This window comes from Ambystoma mexicanum, chromosome 8, assembly GCF_040938575.1.
Source record: "Ambystoma mexicanum isolate Mex_15411 chromosome 8, UKY_AmexF1_1, whole genome shotgun sequence".
Lineage (NCBI taxonomy): Eukaryota > Metazoa > Chordata > Amphibia > Caudata > Ambystomatidae > Ambystoma > Ambystoma mexicanum.
The window spans coordinates 1,508,052,457-1,508,077,909 of record NC_090929.1 but is presented as its reverse complement, the minus strand read 5'-3'; the positions used below and the strand labels follow the sequence as shown (position 1 = coordinate 1,508,077,909).

Sequence of the window (25,453 nt, the reverse complement as noted above, 5' to 3'; positions counted from 1 at the left end):
AGCTCTAGGCCAGCTTAAAAGCAATGCACACAATCTGGTGTTCCTCTCCCTGGCTATACAGTTTCCAGCAGCAACTCTGTGGAAATTCAACCAGCTCCGAGAAGGATGTCCAGTTGGCTTACTTTGGAGTTCATTGGTCCCACCAACTCCAGGGGCGGAGTTGTCCTTGCAGGGGCTTTTCGGTCGATACGAATTTGGAGTTTTCAGCACAGCAGCAGGGCTTCAACGGGCAAACCAACGGTCCATGAGTTGCAGCTGGCGTCTTCTTCAAATTCTTCTTCGGTTCCTTTGTTCAGTGGTCGACTCTGCCTTCCAAGCCAAAAGCCTTGCCTTTTATTCAGTTCTCTCCCATTCATTACAGCCTAGCTGTCAGTCACTCAGGGTGGCTGTCCTTGCCGGACAGTCAGCCGGCCAATCACTACAGAGTGCTTTTGGGTCTCCTAGAAGACTAAGCACAGGGAGTTTCGGGCACCTCCCTCACTTCCTGCCCACCCCAGACACCGTGGAGCCAGAGGCAGGCTTCACTTGTGAATCCCGCCAAAGGCAAAGCGAACAGAGCGACCAAACCTGGTTTGGCACGCAGAGTAAATCTCAAGAAAGACCTTTCCGCCTTTCCACAAAGAAATGGTGAAAAAAGAAGACAGGGCCATTTTGACAAAAATGGCAGTCTTGGGTGCTTTACTGCAGCTGCGAACGCAGCCCACGGTTAATGCACAGCACAGTATTTAAAAGTAAACCACTGCCACAGCCATTCAGTGAGGAAAGGGGAACATAAACATGTTTACATGAGAAGCTAGAAAAAGGGGGATACTAGGTGACCCCTTCAGGACCCTATTGTAAGATAGTGTGTGCTGGGTCTAGAAAGTTACAAATGTAAGTAAAGTCAATTTCACTTTACTGCTCTGGGAAACAGTAGTTTATCCCAGAGAAAGTATTTATATCTTTTGGGAAATCTGAAAGACTTCCCTGTGTCATTGCACTGAAGGTGCTGTGTGACACAATGTAAAAGATGACGCCTATGGAGTTTGTCAGACTCCACAACCAAAAGAAACAGTGTACCAAATCACATTAAAATACATGTGAGAGTGGGAAAAAATGGGTCGAACTCTCTCCAGGTAAAAAATTCAAGTCCTCAAAATCCAGCAAAGTTGCTGGGGGTCTCTAAGGTAGAGGGAATTATCACATTTCTGAGAATTCCCCCCAACAAAAAGTGACAAACCTTTTAATGAAGTGGTGTTCCTGATGAGAGCAGTGTGTGTGTGGAGAAAGGGAACTGAGGTCACAGGGCAGGATGTCTCAATACATACTGGCCTGGATGTTGCATCAGGCAGGGGCGCATAGAGGCAAAGACTGGAGCCAACGTGAAGCCATGCTGCACCCCCCCCTAGTGGAAGAAACGCTTGACGAGCAGCTGCGCTGGGAGATTGATGATATACATGGAAAACCCAGGGGAAGAAGGAACCCATTCGAAAATGTTATGAGTATGCAATCTTCCTGCCAATTCTGCAATAGAATAACCTGCACCACAGTAAATGACAAATCCTCAGATTTACTAGACTTTTCTTTCGGTTTAAAAGTCAACAAGGGACCATCGCTTCACAGTAAACTCCAACACTGTGCATGGGAGAATGCACCCACATACACCGCTAGTGCATTTAGAAATGTAAAAACAGTTCTGAATGAAACTAAAAGAAATCTGCGTAACAAAGCAACAAATACCTTTGCTTTATTTGCTTCACGCTTTGCCTCTCCAGCCAAGCTGCCAACCATTGCATCAATCTGCTGCTTGCTGCGGGGCATTCCATCAAAAATGTCAATGTAGAGGTGCTCCTGCACAATGCTCCATATCTGATTGTTCTGCCGCTCCTGAAGATGCCTCTTCAGAAGCTGATAAGAGTCACGTGAAATCCTTAAAACAAATTTGCTAGTCCGGAAATCGAGCATCGTCTCATTGCCCTTCATGTGTTCTTTTTTAGTAAGGCTGGCAAGAACACGCAGGTCATCTTCATAGTAACATTCCTGATCCCCATAAAACCTGTTGATAAAAAAAGTAAGTCTACAGGTCAATATTGATTTCTGAATGCACACAAGCTAACCATATTAATTTGGGAGAGAATAGTCTAATCCTCGTTTAAACTTCGCATTCTGGGATTTGAAGGCCCGGCCAATCAAGGACGTGTCCCAGAATGCAAAGCTAAAACCAGGACTGGGCTAGCATCTTCCAAATTAAGTGAATAAGGTTGGCATTTAAGTGAAACCTTGAAGTGTGTCAGTTTCAGTAAAGAGTACGATTTTGGATATGTATACAACTACAGAAGCAATTGGAATGAATTACAAAAAATAAAAAGAAAAATTGGTCAGGAGGGGTACAATCAACAAACAGTAATATTTGTTCATTTTAAATACTAAATTATAATACTAAATAATAATCAATCCAGGATTTATTTTTACTTCAACGCTCCTCATTTCTGCATTACTTATTACATAATCATCTAACTCCATCTCCAGCAACATACAGGCGAAGCAGTGGCACAAACAATTAGAAAGGGGACTGTGCGGTTCCACCCTAGTACCCGCAGTGCAGGGAGCCAAACCACACGGAGCAGACACAGAGCAGACAGCCCCCAAAGCAGATGACCGGAGGAAGCAGGTGGAAGACCTCCAGTCCTGGGAAGGGCCGCCGCTGTATGCAAAGGAAATGGGAGGAACTAGCGGATCAGCAGGGACACAGGGAGCGCAGGAGGGTCTCCTAAGCACACCGCAAGGGTCGCTGGGTTGAGATAAAAACAGAAGTAAGGAATGTTTCCTCATTGGGCAGGTCAAGTAAAGCCCAAGGACCACCAAACACTAAATATACATCAATGTGAGAAGTCCTCTTACTCAGTACTGGGCAGAGGAATGAACTAGGAGCTCAAGTGCAAAGAAGAAAATGAAGATCATGGGGAAGAGTCATTCCCTCCGAATTTTGACTGGAAGAAGAAAATCCTTGCTCGATTTGTGACTTTTTGGAATCTAATGCCAGGCGAAGAGAGTCATCCTCATGTGAATTGAACTTTAAGTTAAGACTTCAGTTTGAAGCGTGAGGGGCAGAGATAGGATTGTACACACAATGGTGGATATACAGCCATCCGGACAGACCAATTAGTATTTTAGTTGAGCCAGGGAAACCCTTCACAGTTCGGGAATGTTAGGTTTTCTCTGGCTTTTTATTTGGCCAATAAACGTCTATAGCTCCAAGCATGCCACCTCTGTGTCAAGTCTCGTCCTTCTGCACCCTTACAGCATATTTTCCTTGTTTGTAGGGGACTGGTTTAACAGTCACTAAATCAGGTAATAAGCCAATGGAGAATAAATGTACAGCCAAGTGATTTTGGAAAGCACTCCTCTGCCATGTTGACAGCCTTGTTGACCATGACCCTACAAGAAATGGGAGTGGAGATGGTTAGTGAGATAGAGAAAAAGGCAGACGTAATTCCTTGGAGGTGTTGATGTGTCAATGCTGTAAATACCAGATTGCTGGTATGAGGCAGCATGGGTTGTGGCGGAGGCACGTGTGTGTGTCAGATGGAGGAGCCCAAATTTAAGTAATTTGGAGGTCAGCACTGCGAGACCTGGGTTGCTGCTGGCATAGTGGCAAGGGAGACTAGGACTAGAAAGGGGAGCACTGTTGTTGCTCCCTTAATGTGGTATGTTAGTAGGCAGCTGGATGAGCGATTGTGTGAGCACTGTAATGTAGTAAGATTGAGGTGTGAGCAGGTTAGTTGGGGGGCGGGGGGTACATATGGGGTGTGTTGAGAGTTTCAACTCCTGCCCACAAAAAATGTTTGCAGAGAAACATCACCCACAGAAGGTTGGTTATTAGTAAGTATGTGGCTTATGGTGGTTTGGAGGGGCATGAAGGTCAAGGGGAGCGGTCTCTACACAGGTAAGTGGAGTGGTTTGTACAGCCAAATGGGTGGGGGGACTGGGAAAGGGGAAGGGGCACAGAAAAAAAGGAAAGGTTCAGTGGGCAGTTGGTCCAGGAGGGCGAGTTGCAGAATGGGCGGATGACAAGTAGTTTGGGGGAGGGAGGGTCAGATGCCTGATAAGGGGGACACTTGGGTGGGAGGAACATAAACCCTTCAACCCCCCAATCCTCTCAGGAGAAGAGGAGAAGTGGAAAGCGGGGGCGGCCTTGCGGGCCCAGCACAAAACGAACATTGCAGGTGTGCTGAAAATGCTGCATTTTTGTCTACGGGTGACGTTTGTATCCTTTGTTTTAACATGTTTATTTTAAATCTGCTGCACAAAGGAGATAATACAAGCAGATATACAATGCAATATAATCAGATCATCGCTAGTGAGGACAGAGTAGTCATGGTCCCGCTACCCCAGAACCCCACCTCCCGTCTCTCCCCTTGTCTTCTGATCAGATCTCACCCTGGCTCAGTGGAGCAGTAGCATCCGTGATCAGATCTGAGCCCGACCATAAAGCCAGTCTGGGGGAGGTTTGTAGGTCAGCGTCGGGAAGTTCCCATCATATTCCATCAACAGGGCCCAAATATCTGTAAACCTCTAAGAGGCCTGCTTTAGTTGCCGTAACTTTTTCAGCCACTAAAACGCCCCAGAGTTTGATCCACCACAGAATCATGGCGGGGCCCTCCGTGGTTTTCCATGTGCAGGCTATTGCGATTCTTCCTGCCTATAGGAGTTGGATCAAGAGGTTGTCTCTTCTTCCCGATCTAGGGTAGGTCTCTGGAGCCAGAACATCTAATAAAATAATTTCCAGTTCCCTAGGAATAAATCAGTTCCCTAGGAATAAATCACATGAGTGATTCAATAGCAGAGATGCAATGTTTCCAGAAAGTCTGCACTGTGGGGCAAGTACACCACATATGGAAGTATGAGCCGGGCTGACCACATTTGCACCAACACCAAGGATCAAGGGATTGGTTGAACCAATGCAGGCGGGTTGGGGGGGTAGTAACATCACAGGAGCAGTTTATGAGCGCACTCTTGTTGGTGATGCAAAAGGAAGAGGAGTGGGTCCGGGACCATATGTCGACCCAGGTTTGGTCCTCCAGAGGGTGTTTCAAGTCCACCTCCCATTGTGCCATATAGGGGAGTCTGGTAGTCAGGACATCATCCTGTAACAGTTTGTAGAGAGTAGAGATCATGCCCCTCTGTAATCCCTGCAAGGTAATCTCCAGAGGGCTGAGAGCTCGTGTGACTGCCTGTCGAGTCTGGGTATGTGAACACCAATGCCGGAGTTGCGAGTAAGAGAACCTATCCGCTTTGGTTATGTGAAAGGTTAATTTACACTGTTCAAACGATCAGGGTTGGCCATTCTCAAACAATTGTCCCAGGGATTCATGCCCCCCAGCCGCTCAGTTTTTGAAGTGCCTAGGGTGTGACCCAGGTGAGACGGCTGGATTGTGAAAGATGAGAGATCGGGGGCTCAAGTCACATGGGATACCCTTGTGCTTTAATGCCTAATCCCAAATGCTAAGGGTGAGTTTGGTGGAGGCCAGGATCCCCACAGAGGACTTCCGCAGCAGGGGTGGAGTCCAACTGCTCTAGTTCCACCCATTTTGGGGGCCCAGAGGTCATGTCCCAGGCTTGAACAAGCGCCAATTGCGACGCTATGTGGTACTTACGTAGGTCGGGGACCTCCAAGCCGCCCAATCGGGTACTGCTCATCATTGCCTTCTGGGATATTCTCGCCTTTCAACCTCTCCATATAAACCAGAGCCTTTTCCTCTGCATGCGCCAGAGGGAGGGGCGTGAGTTTGGGGTTGGCAAAGAGGAACAAGTAGAGAAACAGAGGAAGGAGGTTCATCTTGCAGGTGGAAATTTGCCCAATGAGGGAGATTTCCTGCGAGGTCCATCGTTCCAGGTCGATTTCCATTTCCTTAAAGAGCGGGGGAATATTTAACAAAAATCTTTTGGACAGGCTGGGATCTGGACTCCCAGGTATGGGATCGATCTCTCACTCCAGTGGATCTGGCATAAGGGCCCCTCGTTCCGCAGGCTCCAAGCCTATCCCCAGGACCGTCTATTTCCTGTAGTTGATGGCAAACCCAGAGACCCTCCCAAATCTGTGGAGCTTCTGGAGGGCCGATATCAGTTATGGATAACAGCACATTATCAGCATAAAGTGAGATCTTGTGCTTGGAGGTAGCCACAGGAAGGCCTTTAATGCTTGGGTCTATTCATATGCGCTGGGTGAGGGGTTCCATTACAAAGGCGAATAAGAGTGGGAACAGGCGGCATCCCTGTCTGGTCACAGGTCAAGGAGATCGGGTCTGAGATTTAGTGATTAACTCTGAGAATAGTTTTAGGGGACTGGTAGTAAGCCAGGAGTAATTTTCGGAAGCTCGGGCCAAAGTGAAAAGCTTCTAGGGCGAGTTGCAGGAAGGTCGAATCTACTTTGTCAAAGGCATTGGTGGCGTCCAGTGCCAGCAGGGCCAATTTATGCTAGTCTTGTGCTGCTATGTCCACTAGGTTGCTATGTCCACTAGGTTTAAGGCTCTACGGATGTGGTCTCCAGTTGATCTATGCATCATGAACCCTGTCTGATCCGAATCGACCAGTTTGGGCAAATAGGGGCCAGGCGATATCGCCAGAACTTTAGAATAAATGTTGGCATCAATATTTAGTAGGGAAATGGGCCTGTGTGAGCTATTTTCTCTGGGGTCTTTGCCGGGTTTAAGTGCAAGCACGTTTATCGATTCTTGCATGGATGGGGTGATCGAGCCAGAATTGAGAAAGGAGTTGAAGAGGATCGTTGACGGGGCCACCAGCTGGGGGTGGAACAGTTTGTAAAACCTTATCGTGAACCCATCAGGGCCTGAGGTTCTAGACTTCAGAGACTAAATGGCAGCCTCCACTTCCTCACCCATGATCGGGAAGTCCAATCCCTCTTCATCGGGCTCCTCCAGTTGTGGAAGGTTGGCTCCCTGCAGGTATTGTGCCCGTTTAGCATTGTCTCGAGGCACTGCAGGCATCGTTTTCGGCGAGATGGGTCACCACCAGTTGCAATTTATCCCGATCAGCATATTGGACTCAGCCCTAGGAATCATGGAGGCCCACTATGGTGTTCCTTTTTGCCTTGGCCAATTTCTCCACTTGGAGTTTGTTTGCTTTGTTGTTCTTAGCGGAGTAGCCTAGTAAATGCATTGTCTCCTCTGCGTAATGGGCCTCCAACTTCTTCCGGGCAGTCTGTAGGGTGCGTTGGGTCCTTTGGGACCATCCCTTTCTTTTGTGAAGGGCCTCTGCCTTTTGGACCTCCTCCTCTAGTTCTGTGTGTAAGTTTGAGATTACGATAAGCTGCCCCATGTGCAATCAATTCTCCCCTCACTACAGCTTTCATGGCATCCCAGGTATTGGCTGTGGATGAGTCTTCAACCGGGTTTTCTCAAAAGAAGTTCCTGATCGCTTTAACAATGGAATCCCTTAGCTGCATCTCATTCAGGATGGGATCATATAGGTTCCAGCGGCATTGCGGGAGTGGATCAGGACTATGGGCTCAGAGCGTCAGTTTAACCAGGGCGTGATCCAAGAGCACTTTCGTTCCTACGGCAACTTCGGCTACAAAGACGAGAATTTGTGGGGAGGTCAGCATAAGATCTATTCCAGAGGATGTCCTGTGTACATATGAGGAAAGAAGTCTTCCACCCGGGTGGAGCACCCTCCCATAAGTCACCACCCCCAGAGTCTGGAATAGGTGAAGTTTTGTGGCAATTTTATAGTCTCGGGGGGGCCGGGACGCGAGACCTAGCCCACAGGGGGTCTGGGACCCCATTGAAGTCTGCCCCTATGATTATTTGGCCATCAACAAAAAGGAGAGGAGGTAGTTGCCCAGTGCTTCATAGAATGCTTCCTGACCCTCATTTGGGGCATGATCCGAAATTAAAGAATAAAGCTGTCCATATACGAAGCCCTTGACTGCCGTGAATCGCCCCTTGGGGCACAGTAGTGTTTCCAGGGCCTTGAACCGGACATTCCTGGCAAAAAGGATGGCGTTGTCCCCTCTCTTGGTCCCGTAAGAAGCAAGAAATTGGAGTGGGAACTGCCTACTTCGGAGTCGTGTGAAGTCTGGCGGCAGCAAGTGCATTTCTTGTAAGAAAACCACTGAGCCTTCCATGTCTTTGAGCCATTTCAGCGTCGATTTACGTTTGAAGGGGGAGTTCAGGCCCTTTATGTTTAACGAGATCAGGTTCAGTTTCTGATGTGGAGGGGATTCCTCAGGGGCATTTAGATTCTGCAGGTGAGGGTCAGGGGCCGTGTGCGACTCAGTCGCCATCTATGTCCTCCGTCATCCTGCCTCCATTGTTCTGCCGGGGTTTTAACTTTAACTTCCAACGGTAAGCCTTAAACTTATAGGAAGCCGACCCTTCTTCGTAGGCGACTTCCTTAACTAACTGAAACCTATTGGTTTGTGAGTCCCTCCAAGGGCGTTCCAGTGTCATCCACCTTGGAGTTGAGCATGGCCGTGTGAAGCCCGCTAGAGTGCATCAGTTACGTTGCGTTCTTTGGTGTTCCAGGGTCAGCCAGAGCGACTGCTCAAGATAGGGAGCCCAGAAAAAGACTGGCATCGTGGCCATGGCAGCCCTGGTCTAATAGTCCTTTGGGTCAAGAATGGGGGTCATCTTGGATTCTGACCTTTCTGTACCTTCGTCCAGGTTGTGCATTTTGGTTTAAGGGGCGAGATCGCAGGGTCACCCATTGGAGAGTCAGGGGAGGTGCCCGCCATTTCCCTAGGTGAGTTGGGATGTAGGATCGATTGTGCATCTTCCAATAGTCCGATTGTCTGGGATACCCCTTTGTAAGAGAATTGGAGCGCAGTTGGAAATAGCCAGCAGTATCTAATATGTTGCTCTCGGAGGAACAATGTTAGGGGCCTCAGAACTCTGCTTTTTTTATTGTCGCTACAGCCAGGTCCTGTAAGATCTGAAGGGGAAGCCCTGGAATGTTATTTTGTCTCTGGAACGACCTAGCGCCATGACAGCCTCCTTAGATGTGTAGAAATGGACCAGAGTGATCATGTCTGGAAGGGGCATCCGAGTCTACCCCTCGGCGGGGTCGGAGTCTGTAGGTGCGGTACAATAGGAGTCGTGCTTTATCCAGGTGTGGGAGCAAGGACTGAAAGAGGTTGCCTACATATTCAGCAAGATTTTGGTTCAAGATTGAGGAGGGGACCCCCTTGAATTCTAATGTTCCGTCAGGCCCTGTTCAAGGTCTTCCTGTTGATATTCTAGGATCTCATTTCTGTTGAGTAGGTTCTGGATAGTGCGTTGTACCTCCAGGAGTGTTGCTGAGTGTTCTTGGGTTAGGTCCTCTACTTACCCCACTCTCTGATCCACCTCCACTACTCTGTTTGTTCTAACTTAGTCTTGAGCTCCGCCATACAGGATCTAAATTCAGCCTGAATGTCTACCATGAATGCTTGGAAGTCCCCCTTGGTTGCCAACTGACCAGTTCCTTCAGAGGCTGTTTGCGGTGAGGACTTCGGTGTTTCAGGCTTTTTCCCCTTGTCTGCTGGGAGCAACATGGTGGCGATGTCTGCATATTTGGAAGAATTAAGGTGTTTGGCCATTTTTCGCAGGATCCTGAAGGTATCCATGTGTTGACTTCCAGGAGCGGGAGATGTGGACTTCCCCAGGCTGTTCTTTTCCAGGGTTGGGGGAAGAGGACGTCTCTTCCACTCCCCATGGGGTAGGCTCACAGGAGGTGCTGGCCGAGTGGGGCAGGTGTCAACACCAGCTTTGGTCCTGGGGCACCACTGGCAGTGGGAGGCACTGCTTTTCCTGTCACCCAGGGGCTTCTCAGAGTAAGGAGGGTAAAGTCCTGCCAGATAGTTCTCAGTGCTGTGTCAGATGCAGGAGGAGAACCACTGCAGACGTGACCTTCCTTCCCCTGGGTGTCGGGGGGGGGGGAGTGGAGGGGGGTGTGGAGGAGTGAGGAGAGCAGATTGGCTCCCAGCTTCCAAGTTCAGAGGGCCTCAGTTAAGTAAGGGAAGTGTATCACAATCAGGTGGTTATCCTAGGGGGATGGAGTCAGGCAATGGGGCCCCAAGAGATTGCGTTCTTCCTGTTGCCTTCAGATGGCCAAACCAGTGGGACGTCAGGGGCCCGGGGGAGAGAAAAGTGGTGATGCCCCCTGCTGATTATCCTGCTTCGGGAGCAGGGACTGCACACCCGAGTGGAGTTTGGGGACCGGAGTTCATCTCGCTATGTGGAGGGGGAGGCCAAGGGGGTGGGGGGGGTTTCCGTCCATGCCCTCAGTGTTTAACCATTCCTTCGGCAATGTCGGGGCTGCAGCGGGGACCCGATGTGAGGGCTACGCGGCTCACCAAGGGCACAGGGGTCACCACAAGGATTCGCTGTTCTGAAGAGGGCCAGGGGCCCGTAGTGAAGCAGTGATCCCGGCTCGAGCCATGCGAACACCCCAGAAGCCGCAGACTGCGTTCCTGCGTAGTGTGGGGGGATGAATTACAAACAAATTATTTGGTATGGGCGTTGTAAATAAAACAGAAGCTGCAAATTACTTATATGAAGAAGAAAGTTGTATTCTATCAAAATAAACCATAAGTCTTCTGGTTGTCACCTCCAGCCCCCAAACGGAATGCATTGTGCGTCAGTGGACCAAAAAAACAAAAAAACCGCACACACCATACTCTGCATGGAAGAGTAGAATTTGACTGCATCATAAGCATTGCTTTACAGGGTGATCCTTGTGAACTGAGAGGCTATTTGCACAGGTTGCAAGGCATTCTTTAGACACCCATCTTGAGACTTCGGGTCAGATATTTTTGGGCAAACGCTAGTTTCCCCTTTGTTACTTTAGTGCACTTATTTCACCACAACTTTTATAATACAAAACTTGTGATACAAATGTTACTTTACTTGTCAAAAAATGTCTTTGCTTCAGTTTCATGTTGATTATACACAAGCTCCAAGTACATATGCACAAAGAGCGGGTAGAAGAGCTGAGAGAGCTCTGCACGGTGGCAATCCAGGACTGACTCGATAAAGCGCTTCAATCCACTGTAGTAGGCTTCATACTTGGATGGATCCCCTTGCTGAGTGTAGGCTGAAAGTACTGCGCTCACATCCGGTTGGTTCTCGGCATTCACACTCGAGGTAACTAGTAAAATAAAAAAACATGACATTTATGAAAAAAAGAAGAAAAAAAAGTGTAAGAGAAAAACTAGAAGTACTGCTTGTTTTGAACACCCACATTCTTGGCCTTCTCTAATAAATGAGAAGTATGTGAAAGTTCACAATTTTAACCAATTGCTTAGCGCATCGAGCATTTCAGCAGGAATTCCTTCAGCACCAAGGAGGTTAAACAGATACATCTGGGTAAGTTAACAATACTCATTTACAGGAAGAGGGGTAAGTGAAGGGGTAATAAAAGAACGAGATGTTGGGAGAAGTCAGTCTAAGTGCATACAATTTACACCTCACCTACAAAAGCTAGGTGACGAATGACAATTACATGTAAACCATATACACAGACAATTCCTTAACAAAATGGTTACATAAGTAAGTGCAAATTATAGTTGCTCTCTACTAAACATGCCAAATAAGGACTTTGCTATACAAGGCACAAATGGCAAACGGTGTGGCACACCATAAAAGAAACAAAACTAAGTTGTTGACAACTCAAGTAAGACCAAAAATGAATTTTACATTGCGCTATTTCCAAAGAATAACTTGCAGAAGTATCTCAACATTGCTCAACTCCAAAGAAAGTAATTTCATGGTTTAACCCTCACCATTTTTAAATATATATTGTAATAATTTTTTTTAAAAATCAATCATTTTGTATTGGCATTTCAAGATTAAATCACAAACTTCTCTCGCCCACCCTTTAAACCAACCTCCCAAACACCCCAGCCCCCCCTGCCTCCTTCCTTCCCTCACCTGGATGCCACAAAATTGAAAACAATGTAGTGGTAATAACACATTACAACATTAGCCTAGTTCAGCAAATCAAGAAATACACAGCAGGCGCAGTCTTTGAGGGCAATACGGTATGGGAAAGTCTTTGTATAAATTTGTTAGCACAACGTTCCAGTCTTCAGTGAACGGGGAAAGGTCCCACTGTAAAGAGTAGGTCATGCATTCTAGTGATAAAAAGTTCCATGCTTTTGCAAACCATTCAGATGTTGAGGTGGGTCTTTACGCTTCAAATTCTGGGCAATTACAAGCAGAGCAGCTAGTTGCAATATCACAAATGCTTTCTGGACAGCATTCGGCCGATGTCTAAAATCATTGTCTAGCATAAGAAACACACCGGTACGTAAAGAGAGGAGTTTTAATAGAGAAGATGTCAAAGATACACGAGTTAACCTCTCCCCAGTATTGGGCTAACCTCGGACAAATCAGCCAAATGTGTTCCAATTCCCTACATGGTCACATTCTCTCCAGCATGTGTCAGATATGCTAGGTTTCATTTGGGCGAGGCGGGCTGGAGTGTAGTGCTATTGCACCATGGGTTTGAGCCAGAATTATTTTATTGGTATCGATCTGGTAAGTTTGGGGATTGTTCACCAAAGTGGCTCCCAATCCTGATCAGTGATCTCTTCCCCAATTGTGACCTGCCAGCCTGTTTGTAGCTTATTTTTGTTTTGGGTGACCCTTGCCCCAATATTCTGTATAGAGCGGAAATAAGGGCCTTGTTCCCTGTATTGGATAATACATGATGTTCAAATGTTGTCAATTCCCTGGTGGCCGCCACCTTAACTGGGGGGAGCTAGAATCCAATGCTGCAACTGTAAGTATTCATTTTTCACCAGTGCTGCACACAAAAAGAAGTGCATTTATAGCTTTGCACTTTGAATTGCGACTTTGTGTCGCCCACGAAAGTGAGAGCTTGTGCAAAATGGACCTTAACCAATGTGTATTGATCTTGCATTGAAGAAGACTGGATCATAACTTTGCAGTTTGTTAGAACAAGTAATAGTTGTACCAGCTTTTAATACAGCGCATGCCACGTCCCACTATTGTGTGTGAAAGGTAAACAAATTGAGTAATAAAAAGGAAAAATGCTACTCTCCCCCTCCCTCCCCCTCATCCCGCCCCCTTTCTTTGCTTTCTTTCCAAATCGCAAAGTGACACTTAACCCGAAAGCCAGCCCTACAGATCTCTGCCACTTTTTCTCCCTAAAAATAGGCAAATATTGACATAAAATTTAAATAGGGAGTCAAAATACTCCCAACAAAAAAAGGAAACCAACATTCAAGACCTTCTGCCCCTGCTTCTACCCAAACAGTTCCATAGATATGTTTGGACTAGTAGTGCATGTAGAAACAGGAGGAGGAAACTGCTATTAATTGCTGATTGGAAGAGGAAACATGGTTACACATCTGCATAAATATCTAGATGCAAAGAAATAATACACATTTTTTTTACTGGCTTATAAAATAGTCCCATTGGAAAATGGACTTCCATTCCCCTCAGCCCCACCCACCAAAATCATTTTACTCCCACCTTCAAAATAAATGCTTATCTGGAGTTCTGCCGAAGACACAGAAGAGTCACGCGTTTCAAAGTCTCCCGGACACCTCTGCTGCCAGGCAAGGCTTGCTGCAGGTTCCTGTGGAAACCACACAAGGAATGTGCTGCAGAGTACCAGCTGGGTGCAGATCCAGAAGCCCGTTTTTTGTAACCAGGGACAAAGACCCAAGAAATGGAAAGAGCAACACAAATCAAAAGTAACGTCGACCCCAGGCCAGAAACAGCTGAAGCTACCAAATCTAAGGTTCACATTACTTTCGGAAAGAGCCAAGAGTGACCACAAAGGAAGTCCCAACGGTAACAGAGTACCACTCTGCATCAAGATCAATATCCTACTCAGCCAATCAGAAGCAGACCCATCTCTTTAATAGTAGAGAAACTCCTGGGCGAGTAAACAAGCTCTGCAGGCCCCTTTGTCCACCCTTTTACCAAAGGATACAGATTGACCTTACATTTTGTGCAAGACCACAACATCGAAAGCAATGCCCTTAAGGGACTCCTGCATTGCTTACTTGTAACCTAAACAAAAACACGTACCTACGTTTTACTAGAAGCAAAGTAAATCTTCATAACAAGTGTGGACACTTTGTGATTCTGCATTGTATACTACCCTGTATACTAACATACTCCACTCCAGGGGAACAGGACTGTTCTACTACCACTAGGCAAGCCGAGGAGATCTTAAAGAAATCCATTTGTCTAGGTTTAGGAAGGTACCCAGGCATCCTCTGCACTGGATTAGGAGAATCTGTTCCACCAGCCACTGCAGAAGAGGGATACGAGTGGTTAGTGCCACAAATCTTCGCTGTATGGTTAATCCAGTTGGCAGACCTGCAAATCCATGCATCATATGGCATTTGCATTTTATCATGGTTTTCATTTTAAAATTGAAGTTTAGGGCTGGCACACGTTCTTGGGTGAAAGAAATGACTCAAAAGATCCATCTTTATTAATGGGCCAAATGCTATAAATGCTTGCCAGTTCCATGTTCAGTTGTCTACAATAATCTGCCAAATTTTTGACTTTTAATACATTTAATGTTTTATATCGTGATCGCTACAGAACTCTATTGCTAGGCACAGGCAATCCCCCAAAGAGCTACAGTAAGTAGCGGTAGCTACATTAGAAATGCAAGCAAGTTTCCAAGCAGGAAGTGTTTGCATGACAACACTACCATATTAGCAACTAATGGATTTGATTAAAATAGGTCCATCAGAGCACAGCCATTAAATGTGTAATATGTGGGTGATAAGATTTGCTTCAAGTTGTACATGGTTCAGGAGCTGGGCAAGTTTCACTTAGGAATTTCACTCCAGGAAAAGTGTCGGTTCTCAGATCATTTGAAAATTGCTCCTGAATGGTCAGAAGATTGGTGCAGCTGTGTGAAGTCCTGTAGCGATGGGTTGAATTTCTTTAGCAAATGCATTGTGGTTCTAACATTTTTAAGAAAAGGGACCTTGTAGAGACCCTTCACACAGCATGAAGAAAACGTTTGCTTGCAAGTGGGAGGATTAGACTGCTGCACTTACCTAAATCCGAAGCACACACCGACCCTAGGTTTCCATTATTGGTTTTGATGGAGTCTGCTTAACAAAGAAGGTGGAGATTTGGAAGAGGGTACATTTTCAGGAGGTGGTGTAGGTGTAGAAGTGTTAGGAGGATCTAAAATGGCAAAAGTTAGGTTTGAAGCAGTTCAGTGTAAGGCATGTTTTGATGGGCACAAGTCAATATGAGACAATAGTAATATTTTCTTCTAAGGACTGTGGTGAGTCACAAGGAGTATGCAGACACTGAGGACACTTCCAACATCTGTTTATTAAAGAATAATAAGGTGTAACTTTCCTTATTGCTACGGGGTATTCCCTACCTATTTTACTAAGATGCTCATCAATAAAAGTCCAAGGGAAGAAGTCTGCTGTCCAAAACTAATGCTAACTGACCCTACTACTATTCTAAGAAAACTAAGGTCAGGAGAAGGAATTATTTCTCCTGATGAATGCTACTTGCACTTTCCTTCTTGTTGCTTGTTAATATTCAAGTATTCTCTTGTTACTTTCTGTACCAGTTCTTGTAGTTCTCTTTGAAAACGTTTGGCTTTCTTTTCCTCTTTAATGATTACTTTCTTTGGTCTTTGCTCAATGCTTTGACTTGTAGTAACGGGTAACTGAGGAAAGTGGATTTCCCTAGGTGTTTACAATTAGGCTTCCACCTTTCTTGGCATAGTCTGTCTTATACATCATGCATTCCTGAAGCTATACGCTTCACTTATAATATTCTTTCTCTGTTGACTTGCCCTCATTGCACATGATTCCTAAGGCTTCTCTGTCCCTCAGTTATAATATTCTTCCCCTATCAAGTGCTCCTCAATATTCAGGACGACTTTCTTTAGCCCTTGTCGAATCCTTTGGTTCAGGCCAGGTAATCATGGGCAGTGTCCTTGCTTAGGAGTTTGTTTTCTATGCAATTATGGTTCAACCTTTCTTGGAGTAGTCTGTCATATTATTTACTCCTGAGGCATCTCTGTCCTTTCCACTTTACAATATTTCTCCGTTACGTTCCTCTCAATATTCCTTGAGTAATTGGGTGCTTTCCACCCACCCTCTTCGTAGGATAGTGCAACCCACGTTCCATTGCTTCCTCTCTCAGGATTACTATGATCTTTCTTCTTATAACCACACTATTGAAGTTCATCAGATTAAGTTTCACATCTTAGTCAATTGTACCGAGATAGGAGTGTGCTTGCATGAGCCTTGCACGGCCACCCTGTTCTCCCCTTAGCCGGGCCGGGGGGGTGCAGGGTGGAAACATCACTGGGGCCTCTACTTGTGTGCAACATTCTTCCATCGTTTTCTCTGCTGGCGTCTTCTCCTTGCCGTTCTCTCGCTCCATCTTGCCGTCAGTTTCCTTACGGGAGATCAGAGCGTTTTCAAATTCTCTATTGGTATTGTGCCAGCGTTGTTAGACGGGCAGCCTACCCACCACAATGCCCTTGTGGTCACACCACGGCCCACTTTGGACTCCACTGACCTACGCGTCTCATTTTCTCCACGCACTGGGCTTCCAGCGTTCGTTTCCCATATTCAGAGAATTTCTTAATGTCACAGGCTCTTGCAGGTTTCTCAAGCGCCACCTTCTCCAGCTCTTACACTTCCAGGGGCCGCCCCTGCGCAATTAAGCCATTGTAGGACAGCTTGGTGGAAGGCTTGATAGAGATCTAGGATTAGGTGCCGATTTAAAGGAGCAATTTCTTGCCATGTGTATTACAATTAGCGCCAACATGTGTGCATCAATTATCCGGTTCGATAATTTGTTGTTTCAAATTATTGGGTTTGTTGGCCAAACCTGGCACCGGGTCCTGCAGTGACCTTCGGCGGACTCTTTAATAATCTGCAGACCAGGTGGCAGTGTAGAGTTAGAGATGCTGAAAGACTTGGCGAAGCTTCAGCATTGGCCAAACTAGGTGTTCAAGCAGCAGCTTAGATGGGGTCAGAAATGCCCAAACCAGTGTCTTGACAGTTCGAAGATACAGGGATATCCAGGAGTCACTTGATTTTGCATTTGCTGCGTGTCCCAAGCCAGTAGCTCTAGATCAAGTTGAGTCCTTGCGTTTCACTCCCAGTCCAGGGAAAGCGGGCTGGCATTTGCAGTAGTTCCTTCAACTCCAGTGAAGAGCAATGTTCCAGTGAAGCTAGCAGAGTGCAGGCCTTGGTGCACAGCAGTTCATCCCCAATGTCCATGGGAATGGTAAGGAGACGGAGCTTGCCTGTGTCTTGGAAGCACTTCATGTTCACCTCACAATTGGATGACTTTGCAATGATTGTTCTCCCAATAGAGGTCCAACAAACTCTACTGGTCTTACTAGAGGTCCAAAATGAATCCAGGAAGGAGTGGGAGACCCCTTGTTTACACATGTAAATAAGGCCCCAGGGAGTTGGACAAAAGGGAGTCTAGTCACTGTAACAAGGGAACCTTTCCTTCCGGTCCCTTCCACTTATTATGCAACAAAGCCAACCCCACCTCATTCCCAATCCTGCAGCTCCAAAGAAATTTTTTGGTGTGCAACCCCTTCGTGTGAGGCTATCCTTTATTATGCATGTGCATCTTTGAAGTACGGTTTACAGAAGATCTCCCATGCGTGGGCAGAGGAGTTATCCAGAGCATCAAAAGGAATGTTTTCAGCCTGCTGTCTCACTTGCTGAAGTGGAGACAGGCAGTTGAGCCATGAATCCATACAGTCGACCTGGCTCACAGGGTTGAAAATATTTTTCTTCTTTTTTTTTTAGAGTTTATTACAAACGTTCAACAATTTCATTCCATCCTTTCATTATTGCGCATCAATTCATTCCTTTAAAACACTAAGATTTTGACACTAAAAACAATACATCTTAATAGTGCATAACATTTTCCCTCATTTATTCCATCGCTTGAGCTTACTTTACGCATGATCTTTTTTTTGAGGGGCGGAAAGAAAACTAATACCATCCAAAAATCTTATCAGGGCACAATTCAGCCTAAAATAAGTGCCTCCACATCGAATTTACCACCACTCTTCTTCCCCAACCAATGGGGTCCCCATCTGAAGTCACCTAAGCATGCATTTCTCCAGACCTTTAACCCTGGACAATCCATGACTAAATGTTTCAACAATGCCACCTGTTTTTTTACAGCATCGACACAGTCACGATCATAGGTTCCCATGTTCCTACATCTCAGTATTTCCTTAGTCAGTAATAAGTTCATGCAGAAGCGAACGATTGTCACAATGATACCTACTAGCGAACTTTTCCAAATATGTTGGCAATCTTTTTAAATGTTTTACATCCTTCCTCAGTTGTATATAACAAGTAATAATTCTACTTTCTCTCACACGTATCTCTCCAACCATCAGCCCACAATACCATTTTCACAGAATCTGGGTTTGCTTTCAATTGTTCTTCCGACACCAAGATATTTTCACATTCTTTGCACCACAATCTTTCAAGATAAAAATTGAATTTTGCTATCTTCATAGATTATTTTCCTGAATAGTGATAGCGTTGACCATGCCCCTCTTGCATACAATGACACCAGCCCTAGCTCGTATCTAATGACGGCCATCAGGACACAGTTTGGAAACCCCAACGCTCTTCACCATAAGATTCCCTCTAGTGTCTCCCACATGTCTTTCAGGGTACACCCAACAAAGCCTCTGCTCCATAGCAAATTGTAGGGGCTGCTTTGTTTTTAAAACATTAAACGGGACCATTGAGAAACTTCCAAATTTAATGTGGATCTTTCTCCCTTGGGCTGCCATGCTTTAAGTCTTTGATTTACACTCCTTGATCTTCATCAGGTTGCTTCCACAACCTTTCACATTCATGCCCAAATACTTTAACGACTCCGACGGGTGGATTACTGCATCTCCAAATATTAATCTCAGTGATGCTTTTCTCTTTGCCCTCGCCAGTTGGATAATATCACTGACTTTGCTGCATTATTTTTTTTTTTTAAACATTTGTATTGGTTTCAAGAACATAATCAACATTTCCCCCCAGCACCCTCACCCCTCCACCCCCAACAAGAGGAGTTTCTTTCCGCTTCAGTGGAAGATTATGCGTCACTAGCTGAATAAATCCATGGTCCTGATCTTGTGTGGGCACCATTGCACCATATAGTCACTTTGTAAGAAGGATAGTACTGTTCCCCAGTCTTCCCGGAAATTATTTTAACTGTCCTGCAGCTTACCTATTCCCTTGTGACATAAGACCATACCTTCTGCAGCCATTATTAAATGGACGGTGGGGCTTGTTTGCATTTTTGCCCAATCGCCAGCCATGCTGCTAACGTAGGCCCATGAAGTTTCATTTTTGCATTTTCGGCACGACCCTAGAGCTGGAATCCCACATTCCGCAGAGCCATACTTTTTTCTCCCACCTGGTCTAAATCTTTGAACATTACCAGCACAGCACCTGAGTTTTCACCTCAGACCAGAAACTTTTGATGCCCGGGCAGTCCCACCATTTGCTGCTCCTCCAATTTCCCCTCCCTTTAACAGCCTCTCCAACACAGTTTTGATGTTTGCAGATACATAGCGTTTAGCCTCTATGGGGTGTAGTGCCATTGAACCATCATTTTTACCCACATTTCTCTTAGTTGTATTGCTCATATCATTTTTGCGATGGCTCTCCAGGTGTATTCCCACTGTGTTCTTGAAATTGTTTCCCCCACGGTTTCTCCACACTTTCATATAGTTCCATTGGACCTCCTCCTTTTAGGTGTCTAAAAATGTATACAGGGCTGATACAAGCTTCTTTGTGCCTGAGTGAGACATCAAATATAACTCAAAGGGGGTTAGATTTCTGGTCGCTGCCTGTTTTATGGATGGGGATGACAGCCAGTGTCTCAGCTGTTCACATTTATATCTGTCTTTAGCCGTCAGGCCCAGTAAAGCTTTACAGTCCTCGAACAACCTAATTTCTTTGTCTTGGTACATATCCCCTATTTTATTACACCACGCCGTCTCCCATTTCATGCATGCCCACCCCCTTCTCTACTCCCAGAGGGAATTCCAGGTTTCCAAACAGGTCTGAAGGGCATATGTGCTTCAGTCAGCTCGCCTTTTTTGGTTGCTTCATCCCATATGTCCAGGGCCACCCCATCACTTCACTAACTTGGAGGTTAGGGTGTCTATACTTTTTCTCGCTCCATAGCAGGTCGGGCAGTGATGTCCCCACTACTGCCCGGTCTTGGTTTGCCCAAATTTTGTGTGCGTCCGTCGGGACCCATTCCTTTAGTACCAACAGCTGCTCTGCCTCGTAGTACTTGAGAAAATGCAGAAGAGATAACCCTCCTATGTGATTTGGCGCTGGCAGCATCGTTCGCCACCCTTGGGGGGTCCTTTGTTCCAAATATATGCCATGATTGTCCTGGTCAGTGATTTAAAGAATGACTTGGGGATTGTGATGGCGGTAGTGCCTGAAAATAATAAAATAATTTGGGAAGTATATTCGGTCATCCTCCCCCCATCATGAGATCGTCAGCGGGTTCCATCTCTCTGTATCCTGTTTTATTCTCCCAAGTAGTTGCGGAAAGTGCTTCCCAAATAACTGTCCCACTCTCGCTGTTAGGGTACTTACTAGGTATTTAACCACTCTATCTGCTACCTTTAGGTTTAGGCTAGGAGGAGATTTTTGAATTGCGTCCGTCTCTGGCTAGGATTAAAAGCTCTGATTTCTGCCGGTTTATTTTTAAACCAGAGACTGTCCTAAAACTCCACCAATTCCAGCATCACTGCTTTCAGCGAGTGTTCAGGGTCCGACAATGCCAGCAGGTGGTCATTCGCGTAAGCCATTACTTAGTGGGGTTTCCCCGCCATTTATTTGCCTTTAATACAGTCCGAGTCTCACATTTTAATTAAGAGGGGCTCCAGAAATATTGCATGGGGACAGTGGGCATCCCAGTTTAGTTCCCCTGGTAATTCTCAGTTTCTCCGTTACCTTCTCGTTTATGTCTAGTCGTATGCCGGGGTATTGTAGTTGGCCTGTATTATTTTAATATACTGCTCCCCAAATCCCATTTTCTTCAGATTGCGGTACATGGGCGACCACTCTACTTGGTCGAACGCTTTCTCTGTGTCTAGAGAAAGCAGTATGGCCGGGGTCAGTGTAATACCTATTTTTTCCATCAAATGGATTATTCTTCTGGGGTTGTGGGTCTGCCATTCAGAAATAAAGCCGGATTAGTCTTGGCCTATTATTTTAGGGAGCAGGGGTGCAAGTCTATTTGCCAGGACTTTCGTACACACTTTAGCGTCTAAGCTGGTGTACCCCAGGTTCATTCCCTTCCCGGGCTGCAACCTGATCCTGGGGCAAGTTACCTGCTGATCCTTGCAGGGTTAAATACCGTTCTTAGTTTCCTCCAGAGATCTGCTTCTTCGTAGCTGGAGGTGCCGGCTGGCTTTCTTCAACCGTCATTTTGTGCTTCCATTGTATTTCTTTGTAATTGTTTTTCACTCCCCCGGAATTCTTCTAGCTCCGTCGTCGTTAGTTTGCTTTCCCTCCTCCCTTCCCTCTTCTCGTGGGTTAAGGAGGAGTACGCCTTCGTCACAGGTGGTCACTCTTGTCTACAGTCTCATGCTACCAGTAGTCCGAACGAAAAGGTCCATTTGTATCTAATTTGTTTAGCCACCACCAGGCCCATCTCTCGACGTTTTTGCAGCGTCGACTGTACCAAGTCCTGGTATGGCTGAATTTTCACCCCTTTAATTCGGGTATGCCGAATCTTTCTTGCTTTGTGTAAGATTAGTTCTTTTTGGGGGTATGATGAGAGCGCGTGCTACCAGGACATCTCTGGGGCTTGCGCCTGGTTCACCAATCCTTCGTGGGCCTACCCAGTGGATTCCGTCAATCCGGACCTCTTCCTCTTAACTACTGGCCAATTAGTCCTTGAAGACGTGCTGCCCTGCCTTCTTGAGGTCTTTCTCATCTATAGTTTACAGCATGTTCTTGATACAGATATTGGATCTGCGGGATCGGTTTTCGAGATCCTCGCGCTGTAGTTCCAGGTTATGCGTGAGGCGGAACAGATGTTCTTGGGCTTCCCATGACCACTGTGCCTCTTCCTCCACATTCTTCACAATTCTCTCCATCATGTCTGTTCGTTCTTCTAATTTTGGCACATCTACCCTTACATCTTGCACCGCCTGTTTCAGTTCATCCTTCAGTGTTTCAAATTGTCTGTGGAGGGTGGTCATAAATTGTTCCTGCAGCTCTTTGAACCACAACCACTATCTAGGAGCAAATTCAACACAATGAAACTTTGAGGGCGCACTCAATGTGCCCCATTAGTTTCACTTTGTTGTATTCTGAATCTAGGTAGTGAGGCCAAACAGAGCATCCCTTGAGCAGGACTCCATCCCACCATCTAAATCCAAAATGAGAGCTTTACTCTGGCGCGCCTCACACCTGTTAGGCAGAAACCTGTGCAGTTCCCTTGGGGAACACTGCAAAAGATTTAAGACTACAGGTATAGCAGTAAACCCACTTGGTAGCAGTCCGCACCACCCAGATTTACCTGGTAGCTGTGGCTGAGCAGTCAGACTTCCCTCAAGAAGAGTTAGGCAGTATGTAAAGTATACACAATAGGTACTCAAATACAATAGCACAAGCAAACACTGACCAGAGCTTGGTTTCAAAAGTATATAGTTATCTATTTATTAAACACACATAAGTTGAAATCACTCTAGCAAAATATAGTAAAAACACTTCAAACACAGTTATAATGAAAGCAGTTCCAACCCTTACTCCTATCTAGACAACTCTAAGTTAACACCACATAATTAAAACAGAGGTGAGCGCTTAACGTTAGATGACACTCTAGTAGGTTCAAGAAAGGGGTAAAAAGAAACAGAAATGGGTTAAACACACCACTCTAAGGTCCAGAACACTTGCAATAGGCTCAGAGAAGCACAAAGTCACAGGTGAGCAAAAGTCACTAGGCAGGGCCCACTCTTAGAGTAGCCGGAGCGAAAATGTGCCCAAGATCACACTGTTATTAGGGATTCAAAGTCTTGCAAAGAGTTAGAAAGAGTTTAGAGTGGCTTAGAAAGTTTAGCCAGGGTGTCCCAGGCACTCCCAGGGTCGAAAGCCGGGGGCTAAATCTACCCCGTACAGTCGGTGGCAAGGGAAGCCAGGCGGAACACGGTACCTTAAGCGGAAAGGATCCTCCAGCGGTGGCAGTTGTTCCAGGCAGTGGCAGCAAGGCTCGACGTCGGTCAGGGGAGAAGAAGTTCTCGCTGAAGAGCAGAAGAAGAAGGTCGTTGCACTGCCCGGGAAGAAACCAGCCGCGGAGTCCTCCGGTTAAAGGGTTGTACCGACTTTCGTGGTTGGGGTAAAAGTGGTGGGGTTCCGGTTACCGGGGTGCTTGGCACTGGCAAGGCGGCCACGAGATACCTCGAGAAGCGAAAAGAAGGCGAAAACTGGTTGTCCCCACCAGTCAAGGGAAGGAGCCACTCCGTTAAGAGTTCTCCTCGGTCGTCGGGAAAAGTAGTGAGACGGTTCAGCAGGGCTCCACCGGGTGGTGTCGTCGAAGCAGGTCGGCTCAGCTCTTCCCTCGTCGGATTCTTGGTCCTGTGGCGACTTCTGAAGTTCCAGTCCCCAAAGCCCTGCTTTTATGCAGCAAACCCCCATTCACCCAGCCTAGCTGTCACTCAAACATGCTAAGTGGTGAGCCGGCCGGCTCACCACTTGGGCCAATCAGGACGGAGTGCGACTTGAGTTACCAAGGTAACTCAGTCCAGGGTGCCTAAATCCCCCTCCACCCCTCCTAAGTACCCCAGACAGAGTGGCACCACTTTGGAGGGCTTCTGTGGAGAAGCCCGCCAAAAGTGGAACAAAGGGCTCCACTTTGGGTCAGAGTTACAGAGGCGAACGCCAACGCCATTTTAGAATCAAGTTTTGGCAAAAAGTCCCAACCGGAGTTATAATATTAAATATATAAACCGGCGGTATGTTTAAGGCTACCGTAAATAAATAATTAAATGTGTTAGCCTAAAACAATGGGAAATCCCATAGGGAAATATTTGCGGTCGAATATAAAAAGTAGTTTCCACTGCCACCAGCCAAAACTTGATCAGGGGGGACGGAGACGTGCCCCCTCGACTAACAGCCCCTGGGGCAATCGAATTGCCCCAGCCAGTACGTCCACAATATGATGGTTTGTACTGGTTCTGTTCAGGATCCAAGACTAGCAAAGTCTTTGGTGACTTTACATGCCCTGGGAGACAGTAGTCAGTCCCAGGGTATGGAGTCTATGTTGGGGAGTCCCTAGGACACCCCTGGGTCACGGCACAGAGGGTGCTGTGTAACCCACATCACAAAAATACATGAGGCCCTATGGAGTAAAAGACCCCATAGCCCATCCAACACAAGGTTTAACCAAGAAAACACACTTCAACATGTCCAAGAGTGAGGGTAAAAGAGTCCCACTCTTGGCAGGAGAAAAAAAGAAACCCCAGAAATCCAGCAAAGCTGCTGGGGGACTCACTAGGTAGGGAAATTCAGCCTAAACAGAGAATTCTCCCTAACAACACCTCCCTCCCCTAAAATCCCCAACCCTACCGTCCCTAACAAACCCACCGCCCCAATCCACCCTCCATCCACCATCATCATCATCATCATGAGCTCACCTGTACCACCCCAGCCCCTATCCAACTCCCAAGCCAGAGGAGCCCGATGGCGCTCCAAACATCCAAAGGCCTGTTTTTCCATCCCCTCCCTCAACTCCCCTGTGAGCACTCCTCCCTCTCCCCCCTTTACCTCAAAGTCCACACCCACTATCCATCACTGAACCACCCACCCCCACATCCCCCCTCCGACCCCCTGCCCCATCACCCCACTCCTGCCATATCCCTTCCCCTCCCTAAAAACTGCATGTCTCACCCTGGCAAGAACAGTGGCCTCATCTCCATCACCATCCGACCCCACCACCCTCTCACACACCGACTGCACTGAAAAACATGAAAAGAAGAAAACAAGCCTGGTCCCCTTCTCTCTCTCCCTCTACTCCTCACTTGACCCATTCCCATTCTCTGACCCCCCCACCATAACCAACCACCCTCGCCCCTTCCCTCACCCCGCTTCCAACCCCTCTCCCTCGACTTCTCCAGCCCCATGAGATACACACATGAATCCCCAGTCCCCAAGGCCTCCCTGCCCTTTGAACAACTGCGCACCCGCCCGCCCAACTCCATCCTCCCCCCGCTCACATCGTCCTCCGCCCGCCTACTCTTCCCAACCTCTACCGACAAGTCCACGACACACACCAACCAGAACCCGCAACCACCCTACCCCCTCCCTCCCTATCCTCCCTACCCCTGACCCCGAACCAGCCACCGTCCCCCGCAACTCCCCCACCCACACCCTTACAACCGCCAGGATAACCACCCCCCCCAACTCCGAAGTCAGATGCAT

General features: G+C 46.8%; 1 protein-coding gene across 2 annotated transcripts in view; it reads right to left on the bottom strand.

Annotated features, from left to right (window-relative positions):
• The window catches only part of TAF5 (TATA-box binding protein associated factor 5), a 304,035-nt gene that overhangs the window by 226,409 nt on the left and 52,173 nt on the right, over window positions 1-25,453 (bottom strand). For both annotated transcript variants that reach the window (XM_069611701.1, XM_069611702.1), the window contains exons 2-3: window positions 10,887-11,127; window positions 1,720-2,035 (exon numbers count right to left, since the gene is read on the bottom strand). In XM_069611701.1, coding sequence (XP_069467802.1) covers window positions 1,720-2,035; window positions 10,887-11,127 — 557 coding nt within the window. The remainder of the gene's footprint in view (window positions 1-1,719; window positions 2,036-10,886; window positions 11,128-25,453) is intronic.